Here is a 12907-nt window from a genome sequence, read left to right as displayed (position 1 = left end):
CTTAGAAATAGCCTGAGTTCTCAACAGCAGCTGAATGTCAACATTTTCCAGGTGAACATATTTCATCTCTTTTAAACAATGCTGCAAGCCATCGCCTCCACACAAACTCAATATTAAATGATTCATTTTTCATAAATGGGAGAGGAAGAACTGTGAATGAAAAGTGAAAGCCGGGGATGTTTTACAGGCAAGCATCCACAGACTGAATCAAGTCTCTTCGTATTATTAAAACACAAGACAGTGGAGATGTGAGGGTGGAACCCAGCTCCCCACACGTGCAGTTGGAGCTCACTGTGGGCCCGCAAAGATGCAAAGGCTTCAATTTCACTGATTACCTGAACGATGTTTGCAAGGTCCAACATCCTATCAATTCAAAGACATTCTGCATAGCTTTCTTCCAGAGTCATTTGTGGCACCTGATTGAGTGTTGTTAGCAAAATAGAGACAGATGGCACTGGGTTTCTGCTGGTTCGGTTTTGCTGCCATGAGGGTATATTAAGCTTCCTGCCAGTACTCACAGAAGAAGAGGTGTAACCATCCCAGCTGGTCACTGCCTGGTCTCCAGGGAGGAGGCAGGCCACCTACATTTATTTTTGTTCCTGCTCACCATGGAAGAGTCATCTCCCTGGGCCATCATGTGACAGCTACAAGCCACCTCCCAGAAAAGTCAGAAACAGCACTTTAGTATTACCCAAGTGCCTACCGTGGACCAGAGGGAATTAACTGCTGCTTTCTAAGCAAATGGCAGCCCTGGTGGGCCAGTGGTTAAGAGCTCGCTGTGTCTTAGGCTGGGTTCCATACAGAAGCAAAATCAGTAAAGCGTGTAAATATATATAGAGAGAGGGGTTTATATCAAGGAAATGGCTCATCCGACTATAGAGGCTAGAATGTCCCAAGTCCATGGATCAGGGTAGAGACCTCTCCCAATTCACAAAGCCACAGAAGCTGGAGAGCCCAAGATTGGCAGGTCAGCAAGCAGGGCTCCGCTCACAGCTGTGAAGATCAACGAATCCCAGGTTTGGCAGATAAGCTGACAACTCAAGTCCCAAGAACCAGAGATGAGATGACAGGAGGCAGCCGCAGGATCCAGAGAGCGCAAACAGCCAGAACATCCGCTTATATTCAGATGCAGGTCTCCCCCAAGGAAACTCCCTTTCATCTGATTGGCTACTCACAGTATATTCAGTCATGGGAGTGATCACATTAAAACACTGAGAATCGTGGCCCAGCCAAGTCAACACACAATCTTAACCATCCCAGGCTGCTAACCAAAAGATCAGCAGTTCAAATCCAACAGCTGCTCCTTGGAAACTCCACAGGGCAGTTCTACTCTGTCCTACAGGGTCACTATGAGTTGGGATCGACTCAATGGCAATGGGTTTTTTTTTTTTCCCTAAGCAACTTGAAGTAGATTTTCTTATCTTTTTTTAAAGGACCAGGGGGGAAAAAAGAAAACAAGAACAAACCAATTGCTGTCAGATCAATTCCAACTCACAGAGACCCCACGTGTGTCAGAGTAGATTCGTGCTCCATGGGATTTTCAATGGCTGACTTTTTGGAAGCAGATTGTCAGGCCTTTCTTCCAAGGTGTCTCTGGGTAGACTCGAACTTCCAATCCTTCCGCTAGAAACGGAGCATGTTAACTGTTTGCATCACCCAGGGACTCCAAAGGAAAACGAATCAAGATACATGCATTGAACATAGACTCAAGGACCAGAGAAACATAATATTTAGTGGCAAAAAAAAAATCTTTACACCACGCCACCAACCCACAGCTAACCCCAAAGGGGAAGACGCAGCCACACCACGAAGGCCAAGAGTCCCCCACAATCACCGCCTGACACAGGTCATTTTCTTGGATGGTAACTACAATCTTAATGAAGCCATCAGCATAGCACGAAGTCATCTCTACAATCCATTTTATAGTAAACATTTGCAAAACCATAAGAACCAAGGCTAAAATCCAAGTCTGCCACAATTGAGGAACTAAGCCAACTCTTTAATGGAGGTTACTGAACGTCTCGGGCCCAGTTTTTGGATTGAACTCGTTCACTTTCGAGATATCAAGCCCTTACAAATTAGTAATGTCTAAGGAAGTGATAGTGAAACCATCGGTGGAAGCCAATTCTCCGTCAAAGACCCCTCTCAACACGCTCGGATACTGACCAAAAGGCTGGTGCCTTGAGTCCACCCAGAGGCACTCGGAAGAAAGGCCTGGCAATCTGCTTCCAAAAAATCAGCCACCGAAAACCCTGTGGAGCACAGTTCCACTCTGACACACACGGAGTTACCACGAGTGGAAGTTCACTCAACGGCAACTGGTTTTTCCCAGCTCAGTAAGACGCAAAAATTAATTCCAATTAAGAACTGTGGCCACTCCAGCTTTCAAATTAAGTGGATATATCTGACTGTGTAGCATCAAAAAGCATTTCTGTCACTTAGAGCGTGTAGCAAAAACAAAAAGAAAGAAAGAAAAGAAAAAGCACTCTAAACCGTCCGGTCCACAGGATCAAAATTGGATGAGCCGACCAAGGACCTTGGCTTGTGGGCCCCATGTGAAATACCATGGCCCACACAGGGTTTATGCTGTTCCTTCTCTGCTCCAGGACAGAAGACCCAGTGGGGTTCTAGACAAATGGCAAGCCACCTCCCCATGAGACTGTCATAAAGCATCCCCACTCAAAGGACAGACAACGAAGCCAGCACTTTCCAACAGCTGCACAATTAAAAGCTTCTGTGTCTTTATTGCTTTTCCAAAGCTGTTTTCTTGAATACACCACATAGATGGAAGTCTGCATTATTCATGACGCTTGATCTAATAGGAAAGAAGCTGAAATATATCGACAGCTTCAATGCTCAGGGATAGAGGTACATGGGGACAGACCCTGAACAGTTTATAAATAAAGAAAATGTTCACAACGAAAGAAGCCAACCTCGCGTTATACATTCAAATACAACGTGCAGACACTCAAAATTGTCTCCCGAAGTAATTCACACACAGGTGTGTCTTGTGTTTTGAGAACACTCTTTACCTGGAACGGAGTCTGGCTGTTGTAGTTTTTTAATTCCTTGTTTCCGCCTCGAAACAGCAACACTCTTGCACAGCTGTCCTGCAAGTTGGAAAGAAGACATCTGCTGTTAGAACAACGGCAGAGATATTCTCCACAGGAAATTGGTCAGAGGCTAGGGCCCACAAGAAATCCATTGCTGTCGAGTCGATTCTGACTCATAGCAACCCTATAGGATGAAGTGAAACTGCCCCACAGGGTTTCCAAGGAGCGGTTGGTGGATTCAAACTGCTGACCTTTAGGCTAGCAGCTGAGCCCTAAACCGCTGTGCCAACAAGGCTCCCACAAGAAATCAGGGAGATGGAAATGCAGAGTAAAAAGTGGTGGCATTTTAAAATACACACACCTCGTGAACAAACAATTCTACTTTTAAGACTGTATTCTACAGAAATACAAGTGTATAAAGGCATATAACAAGTGAAATACCATAAATGAAGCTCAAAAAAAAAGACAGGAAAGGAAAACCTAGAGACAGCATAAATGTTCTAGAAGTGGGAATCTATTCTAGAACACTCTTCATCCAGAACATTCTTCGTCCAGAACAGTCTTCGTCTAGAACAGAACATTCTTCGTCCAGAACATTCTTCATCCAGAACATTCTTCATCCAGGCAGTGGCAGGAAAGAACGAGGCAGACTGATACAAAGGGACGAGGAAAATGTCCAAGAACTACTAAGTAGAAAAGGCAAGCTAAATTTCATTTGTGTTTAAAAAGTTTAGAGTCTCTATTCCAGAAACACAAACATATGTTTGGGAGAGAAGACGCCTGTTAACAGTGTTTACTTTTCCCAGGATGGAAATCAGATTAGGGAGAGAACAAGAGGGATCTTCTTTTTTAATAGGTAAACTTATGTTTTTAAATGTTTTAAAAAGCAGGAAATGTTAATTTCTTATGTACTTTTTTTATTGAACAGATATTGAGCACATAAAATATGTCAGGTACAATTCTAGGTACACCTCAACACAAAGAAAACAGACAACCTCACAGCTGGGCCAATAAATAACATTATGATAAAACGAGAAAAGATTGAAGTTGTCAAGGATTTCATTTTACTTGGATCCACAGTCAACACCCATGGAAGCAGCAGTCAAGAAATCGAATGACGGATTGCATTGGGCAAATCTGCTGCAAAAGACCTCTTTAAAGTGTTAAAAAGCAAAGACGTCACTTGGAGAACTAAGGTGCACCTGACCAAGCCATGGTATTTCAATTGCCTCATATCCATGAGAAAGTTGGACAATGAGTAAAGAAGACCGAAGAAGAACTGATGCCTTTGAATTGTGGTGTTGGCGAAAATATTGAATACACCATGGACTGCCAGAAGAACGAACAAATCTGTCTTGGAAGAAGTACAACCAGAAGTCTCCTTAGAGGCAAGGATGGTGAGACTACGTGTCACATACTTTAGACATGTTGTCAGGAGGGATCAGTCCCTGGAGAAGGACATCATGCTTGGTAAAGCACAGGGTCAGCGTAAAAGAGGGAGACTCTCGATGAGATGGACTGACACAGTGGCTGCAACAATGGGCTCAAAGCTACCAAGGATTGTGAGGATGGCGCAGGACCGGGCAGCGTTTGGCTCTGTCGTACACGGGATCGCTGTGAGTCGGAACTGCCTTGACTGCACCTGCCAACAATAACAACACTTCTAGGTGCTGAGGAGGTAGCAGTGAACAAAACAGAAAACATCCTGCCCTCAGGAAGCCTGCGCAAAACAGAAAACATCCTGCCCTCAGGAAGCCTGCGCAAAACAGAAAACATCCTGCCCTCAGGAAGCCTGCGCAAAACAGAAAACATCCTGCCCTCAGGAAGCCTGCGCAAAACAGAAAACATCCTGCCCTCAGGAAGCCTGCGCAAAACAGAAAACATCCTGCCCTCAGGAAGCCTGCGCAAAACAGAAAACATCCTGCCCTCAGGAAGCCTGCGCAAAACAGAAAACATCCTGCCCTCAGGAAGCCTGCGCAAAACAGAAAACATCCTGCCCTCAGGAAGCCTGCGTTCCAATTGGAGACTTAAGCATCATTTGCATGTTTCAACAACGATAGATCATCATTGTTGTCGTTGTTGCTGGCTGCCTCCAAGTCAGTCCCCACTCATGGCGACCCCACACACGACGGAACAAAACGCTGCCCAGTCCTGAGCCATCTTCATGATTTGCTGTGGGTCAGACCATTTACGCTCCGTAGGGTTTTCACTGGCTGATTTTGGAAGGGGATTGGCAGGCCTTCTTTCCTAGTCCGTCTTAGTCTGGAAGCTCTGCTGAAACCTGTTCAGCGTCACAGCAGCACGCAAGCCTCCGCTGACAGACGGGTGGCGGCTGTGCCTGAGGTGCGTTAATAAAGGTAAATGATTACTGAATAAGGTGTCAAAACATGCTTTATTGTGCTAAGGAAGCGTTTTCTAGAGCTTTAATAGTTCCGACAAGTGGGTACTGTGTATAAAGCTAGTTTGTTTGGTGAAAATGAGACCTCAATCTTAGATTCTAATTCTTTCAGAACTAGAAAGGTTTCCAGAATATCGCCACTCTGGAAGATATTTCTCCCTCACTGCATCCATGAAATGGCCTTGCTAGTCTGTCCCTGGGGGACTGAACTGTTCTTATGTAGTCTTACAACCAAAATAAATCCATTCTTTGTCCATTTATTGAACATCTATCTGCCCCTGGGGTTGCTATGGATTGAATTGTGTCCTCCCCTCAAATATGTGCTGGAATTCTAATCCCTATACCTGTGGATGCAATCCTGTTTGGGCAGAGGGTTTTCTTTTTTATGTTAATGAGGCCACATCAGTGGAGGGGGGCGGTCCCCAACCCTCATCACTGCTGAGTGATAAGGGGCAGCATAGACAGAGAAACAACAAGCGCAAACAGGGAAGACAAATGCCACATGAAGATGGGCTACAGAATGCGAGCCAAGGACCTTCCCCCAGAGCTGACAGAGACAGAACCTCCCCCTAGAGCCAGTGTCTGAATTCGGACTTCTAGGCTCCTGAACTGTCAGAAAGTAAATGTCTGTTCTTGAAAGCCACCACTTGTGGTATTTCTGTTACAGCAGCACCAGGAGACTGAGACAGTGGCTGGCAGAGACCTTCCTGCCAACCCTCTGGAAGCTCCCAGTAAGGAGGGCAAGAACAGACATCCACAAAATAAAACAAAGAGGCAGATAGGTGTACGTCAATAGAGAAGCACTGACTGGAAGAATCATTTCTCCTAATAAATGCAGTTGGGTTTTTTAGAATAAGGAGATGATCACACGTCTTTCCTTGAGCACTTAAAGGATAAGCATATGCTGGTGTCTGTGCATCGCGTGGTAGGGCATCCTGCTCCTGTGCCGGGATCACATCTCCCACAGGAATCTTTGTGCTAATGGCCTTCAAACGCAAGTTACAGCCAAACTTCTGCACTGGGCAGATCCAAGCTGTTTCACCAACTAGAGCAAAGGCGATCTAAAGCAGGGGCAGTCTAGACCACAGGTGGTCTAGAGCAGGTGCAATCTAGAGCAGAGGTGAGCTACAGCAGGGGTGATCTAGAGCAGGGGCAATCTAGAGCAGAAGTGATCTACAGCAGGGGCAATCTAGAGCAGGGGCAATCTAGAGCAGGAGCAATCTAGAGCAGGGGCGATCTAGAGTAGAGGCGATCCAGAGAAGGAGTGATCTAGAGCAGGGGCGATCTAGAGCAGAGGCGATCCAGAGCAGGAGCGATCTAGAGCAGGGGCGATCTAGAGCTGGGGCAATCTAGAGCAGAGGTGATCTACAGCAGAGCAGAGGCGATCCAGAGCAGGAGTGATCTAGAGCAGGGGCGATCTAGAGCTGGGGCGATCTAGAGCAGGGGTGATCTTGAGCAGAGCAGGGGTGATCTAGAGCAGAGGTGATCTACAGCGGGGGCAATCTACAGCAGAGGTGATCACCCAGACCCCACACTTGATACACACTTGTTGAAAGAAGGAATAAATTAAATAAACAACCAGGGATTTCCATCTGGGGAAATGCTTGGAACAACAGGTCAGTGACCTCACTCCAGACCAGGTAATCACTACCTTGGTGAAGGGCAAGGGATCAAGGCTAGTGAACAGTGCACAGGCCGACAGGACCAGGTAGAAAAGGAGATTGATAAGGAAAACAAATCTGTAGTGACAGGAAGTGGATTAGCCATTGCCTATGCCTGGGAAAGGGCGGTCAGGAGGAAACGGAAGGAACTGGCAGAGACTCTGTTTGGGGTGATGAAAATGTGCAGATATTGACTGCGGTGAAGTGCTGCACAACCCTGTCAATACATTAAAAAACACGGAACTGTGCACTTCAGATCAATGAATTGTATTACATGAGAATTGTATCTCAATAAAGGTGTTATGTACTTAAAACGCGGGCGGATGTTCCTGGGTGGTGCAAACAGTTAAGTGCTCAGCTACTAACTGAAAACTTAGCCGATCAAGTCCACCCAGAGGCACCTCAGAAGAAAGGCCTGGTGATCTACTTCTGAAAAACTCAGCCACTGAAAACCCTTCCAGCGCACAGTTCTCTTCTGACACACACGGGGCTGCCATGAGGCAGAGTCAGCTCGATGGCATCTGGTTTTATATTTAAAAAAGACAACATGCCCCGCCTGCAAGAACTTTGCATGCATCCGACAAAGAAGCCAAGGCCAGCCAAGCGCACAGCTGGGGGCTGGCGAAGGGGAAGTGAGTCAGCTGGGCCTGCCCGATCCCACAACCTTGGCCGTGGGGGCCCAATGCGGCCTCCATGCGAGGCAATGAAGCTAATGTGGAAACCATCTGCGCCCAGCTGCAGCTTGTGGGCCAATCCAATGCTCATTAGGAAACAGGAGCGGTGAGTTTCTGGGGTGATTGCAATGGGTGCGTGTGGGGATTAAACTACAGGGGAAGGAGGGGAAGTGGGGGGTGCACCTGCCAGCCCCGTGTCTCCCAGGTCCTGTTCCAACCCTTCCATTCTCTGCCCTGGGTTCCACGACTCACCTGCATCCTGACAGTGAATCCTCGCTCTTCCCTTATTAAAAGGCCCTTGCTCTGCTTCTTACAAAGGAGGGTTAATTCATGCATCCTATTATCATGCCACACTGAGCTCAAAGCATGCCGTGAGAAGGGAAAGAAAGGAGAGGGAGTTTGAGAACTCAGGTAAAGCGAGTGAGCGAAGGAGGGGCCTGGGAGGAGCCCCTGGGCGCGCTCGGCTGCTACCTGTAATGGCTGGAGGTTCAAGCTCACCCAGAGGTGCCTCAGAAGAAAGGCCTGGTGATCCACGTCTGAAAAATCAGCCATTGAAAACCCTGTGGAGCACATTTCTTCTCTAACACACATGGGGGCGCTGTGTGTCAGGGTCAACCGCACAGCAACTGGCTGGTTGGTTGATTAGTCAGGAGACTGGGAAGAACTTCAACAGGTTATCCTTGGGGGCACCTGGGGGACAGGAGGTAAGAGAGAAGAGGGCAGAGGGTCCCCCCTGGGTTAGGAAGAGGCAGGGACCCCACCCCACTAAGGGCTTTCCTGCCCTGAAGGCTGGCCCCTGGGGGTCTCAGCCTGCGCCTTGGCCTGGCTGTGGTGGGTGAGCCCACAGTCAGAAGAACCACAAAAGGCTAAGCACCCTGGCCAGGTGGAATTCGGAATATAATTGCCCTGTCAGCGAGAGGCCAGGACAGTCCCGCCCCACTTCTGCGATTCCTTCTAAATGCTCTCCGTTTCTTCACAAGGACTTTCTCTGAAAAGCCCTATCATCCAAAAACAACGCGAACCCATTGCCCTCACAGCGACCCTATAGGACAGAGCAGAAATGCCCCCGTAGGGTTTCCCAAGCTGTCATCTTTAAGGACACGTATTTCCTATAAACAGCTAAGAACAATCACCACCAGGCACTGCCATTCAGCCCGCTCCGGGCAGAATCTGGAGAAACTCTGCCCTCACCCACAGAGCGAGCAGCTCCTCTGCGTGAGTCGGTCTCAGTCAATCCTCTAGACACACGATCAACCACACCAGTATTACCAGACTTCAAAGTGAGATCAGACTCCAGCAGCTATTTCAAAATTAAAGGGCAAAGGGCTCATGTGGCTTCATAATTAAACCCTATGTGTGTATGAGTGTGTGTGAGCGTGAATGTGTGCATATGTGTGTGTGTGTGTGTGTGTGTGTATGTGTGAATGTGATGTGTGTGCATGTGTGATGGTTTTTGTGTGAATGTGTGTGTGAATGCAGGTGTGTAGGTGTAAGATGAGCTCATACTGGAGTAGGTCGGGCCCTCATCCAATATGACTGAGAGACACAGAGGAGAACACCCACTGACCAGAGAGGCAGATATTGGAGTGATGCTGCCACAAGCCAAGGATTGCCGGCACCCACCAGACACTGCAGAAGAGGCGAGGGGGAATTCTTCACTAGAGCTTTCAGAGGGAGCACAGGCCTGCCAACACCTTGATTTGGGACTTCTAGCTTTCAGAATTGAGAGAGAACGAATTTCTCTGGTTTTAAGCCACCCAGTTTGTGACAATTTATTATGACAGCCCAGGATGCTAACACAGAGCCTTTGCCCCACCTGAGCATGGCCTGCGAGAGGCTGCCAGCATCACGGAGCCCCACCCTCACCCACTCAAGGGCTACGGCAATGTGTCCCCAACAGTCACAGAGAAGAAAGCATTGAGATGTGATGTCAGAGGTCAAGAGTTGGAAGCTTGGCTTTGCCATTTACTAGCTGAGCAACCTTGAACCAAGCCTCAGTCTCCCAACCTGTACAATGGGAATGAAACCAAGAGTATCCACCATGGGCTCGCGGGGGGCCTAAGGGAAAGACCTGTGGGCCCTGTTTAGTGAGAGACACGACCGCAACAATAATGAGAACTAGTCCCCCTGCAACAACCTTGTGGAGGCAGCCACCGGGCCAACAAGCACTCTGTGCTCACATAAAGGGCACGGAAATGTGCACAGAAAATGCCTGCCTCCTCTAACCTTGGCTTCCCTTAGAGTCCGGAGGCCTGCTTCCAGAGGCAGGGCTTTTGTTATTCTATTTTTGATGTTGTCGCTTTTCATCTTCCAGATAAAGGGACCCAGCCTAGCATCCTTTGATATTTAAAATTCCCTTCACTTTGTTCATTATCCAGGGCTGCGAAAAAACACAGGCTGCTTTCCACCCTCTGGGGCTCTCAGGAAGCCAGCTTGAGGATCAGGGAGTCAGCAGATTAGACACAACTTGCTGCTTACAATCAAAGCCCTAATTAGTTGATTTCAAAGAGAGAAAATATTCCCATCACACTGCAACAGAGGAAGGAGAGTCAGGAATGGGAGGAGGATATAAAATGTGTGACTAATTGCCCCCATAAACAACTGTCTCCTTTGCCATGAGACCAGAAGCACTGGATGGTGCCCAGCTACCACTACTGAACGTTTTGATCAAAGACTCCATAGAAGAATCCTAATCAAAAGGAGGGAAATGCAGAACAGAATTTTACATTCTCATGGACTCCAGACTTCCTGGAGCATGAAGGTTCGATGAACCCCTGAAACTATTGCCCTTGAACCAAAAATATCCCCTGAAGTCTTCTTAAAACCAAACAATAGTTTACCTTCCCTAGTAAAAAAAAAAAGTCTGCTTGAGCATTAGGCTTTTTTAAGAACCATCGACAAGGGATCAAACTGGCAACAGCAACTCAAAAAATTAGACAGGAACCTTGGTAGGCAATGAATTTACATTAACGGAAAAGAATAACTCCGAAAAAGGGGGTGAGAATGGTTACAAAACTCAAAGAAAGGAACAAATGTCATAAATGTTCAATTGCTGTATGTTTCGCTGTGCATATTCTCAACAACAACAAACTAAATAAAATTATATTTAAGAAATTGATCATATAGAGAGAGCCATAAACCTGCATGTTTTTAGCTATAAGGAGAAGCTTGCTAAGGCAAATCAGTAGAAGCAGCAGCATCAACATCATCATCACCATCAGCATCTTCACCATCAACATCAATCAACATGACCATCATCGCCATCACCATCATCATCATCAGGATCTTGTGATCTAATTCTACAGGTTGGCAGCGGAGAGAGCATTGTGTGAAGATGGACTCGTCGGCACAATGAGCGGGGAACACTCCCAGAGTTGACGGCCCCAGGGCCGAGAACGCTCAAAAAGAAAAACACCAACTAATGCCTTCAAGTCCATTCCATCTCATAGCAGCCCTATAGGACAGAGGAGAACTGCCCCATAGGGTTTCCAAAGAGTGGTGGGTGGATTCCAACTGCTGGCCTTTTGGTTAGCAGCCGAGCTCTTAACCACTGCGCCATCAGGGTTCCTCATGATCAACATCATCATGATATGATCAACATCACCACCAACATCATCAGCATCACCAACACCATCATCCCCATCATCACCACCATAGTCACCACCATCATCGTGATGAATGTCAACATCATCATCATGGCCCCTCTGAACTGAGCGTTTACTATGTGCCAGACACACCACATCTTAGTTTTCTACTTTAAGCCTTTTAGCAACCCTGTGAGTTAGATTACAGAAGAGTAAACTCAGGGCGATAGAGACAGTAGGATGCCCAAGACAGCACAGTGAGGTAATGGTTTGGAATAAATGGAACCCAAACTGCCCACGTCTCCCAGCATTGTTGCTCCCAAACACTGGGGCTGCTTCTGACATCCTTCCCACTGCCTCCACACCCCACACAGTCTATTTCTCAACATTTCTCCCCGGACAGGACGGTTTGTGGTGACCCAGTGTCTGTTTTACCCCAATTTAGTGTCCCTTCCAGTGCCCCTGCATTACACCCTTTCTGTTCATCGCAGCTGGCGTGGTTTCTGTTTCCTTCACTGGAACCTGGCCCGATGCAGACAATACATTTCACATGTAGAAAGGGGCGCTGGATAGAGCAAGGGGATCAGCAGGCTTGTGACACAGGAAGGACAGAGCTTCGGGTTAAGTACGATGTGCAGTGTGTACCAGATGAGCACTGGGAAACCTCCATCCTCCCAGACGAGTCTTACAAAAGCAGAGAGGATGTGAGCAGGGAGCTGCGCCTCGATGCGAATCCCATAGAGGTGCTGTTTTGACTGGCTTCACGTACTCCGACAGTTAGGCTCACAGCCAGTAGGGCAGTGTCTTACTCATCTAGTGCTGCTATAACAGAAATACCACAAGTGGGTGGCTTTAACAAAGAAAAATGTATTTCCTCACAGTAAAGTAGGCTAAAAGTCCAAATTCAGGGCATCAGCTCCAGTGGAAGGCTCTCTCTCTGTCGGCCTTCCCCTGGACTAGGAACTTCTCTGCGCAGGGACCCCGAGTCCAAAGGATGTGCTCTGCTCCCAGCACTGCTTTCTTGGTGATGAGTTTCCCCTATTCTGCTCGCTTTCCCTTTCCTTTTATCTCTTGTAAGATAAAAACTGGTGCAGGCCACACCCCAGGGAAACTCCTTTTACATTGGATCAGGTATGTGACCTTAGTAAGAGTGTTAAAATCCCACTCTAATCCTCTTTAACAGAATATTACAATCACAAAATGGAGGACAACCACACAATACTGGGAATCGTGGCCTAACCAAGTTGACACATTTTATTTTTTAATATTTTTATTGTACTTTAGATGAAGGCTTACAGAATAAATAGTTTCTCATTAAACAGTCAGTACACATACTGTTTTATGTCATTGGTTAACAACCCCTCGATCTTAAGGATCTTTTTTTTTTTTTTGGTGAAAATATACATAGCCAAAGTTACAACATTTTGAAAGTTTGTACATGTACAATTCAGTGACATTGATTACATTCTTCCAGTTGTGCTGCTATTCTCGCTATCCTTTTCCAAATTATTCCATCACCATTATCTTCAACTCACTG

At 46.9% G+C, this 12907-nt stretch overlaps 1 protein-coding gene across 1 annotated transcript in view; it reads right to left on the bottom strand.

Annotated features, from left to right (window-relative positions):
* SHANK2 (SH3 and multiple ankyrin repeat domains 2) overlaps positions 1-12907 on the bottom strand; it is a 559307-nt gene that overhangs the window by 470429 nt on the left and 75971 nt on the right. The window contains exon 8 of the mRNA XM_004383876.1: positions 3033-3110. Within this exon, the coding sequence (XP_004383933.1) occupies positions 3033-3110 (78 nt within the window). The remainder of the gene's footprint in view (positions 1-3032; positions 3111-12907) is intronic.

Source organism: Trichechus manatus, unplaced genomic scaffold (assembly GCF_000243295.1).
Source record: "Trichechus manatus latirostris isolate Lorelei unplaced genomic scaffold, TriManLat1.0 scaffold00113, whole genome shotgun sequence".
Classification (NCBI taxonomy): domain Eukaryota; kingdom Metazoa; phylum Chordata; class Mammalia; order Sirenia; family Trichechidae; genus Trichechus; species Trichechus manatus.
Note: the sequence above shows the minus strand (reverse complement) of the source record. Positions and strands in the feature narration are given on the sequence as shown.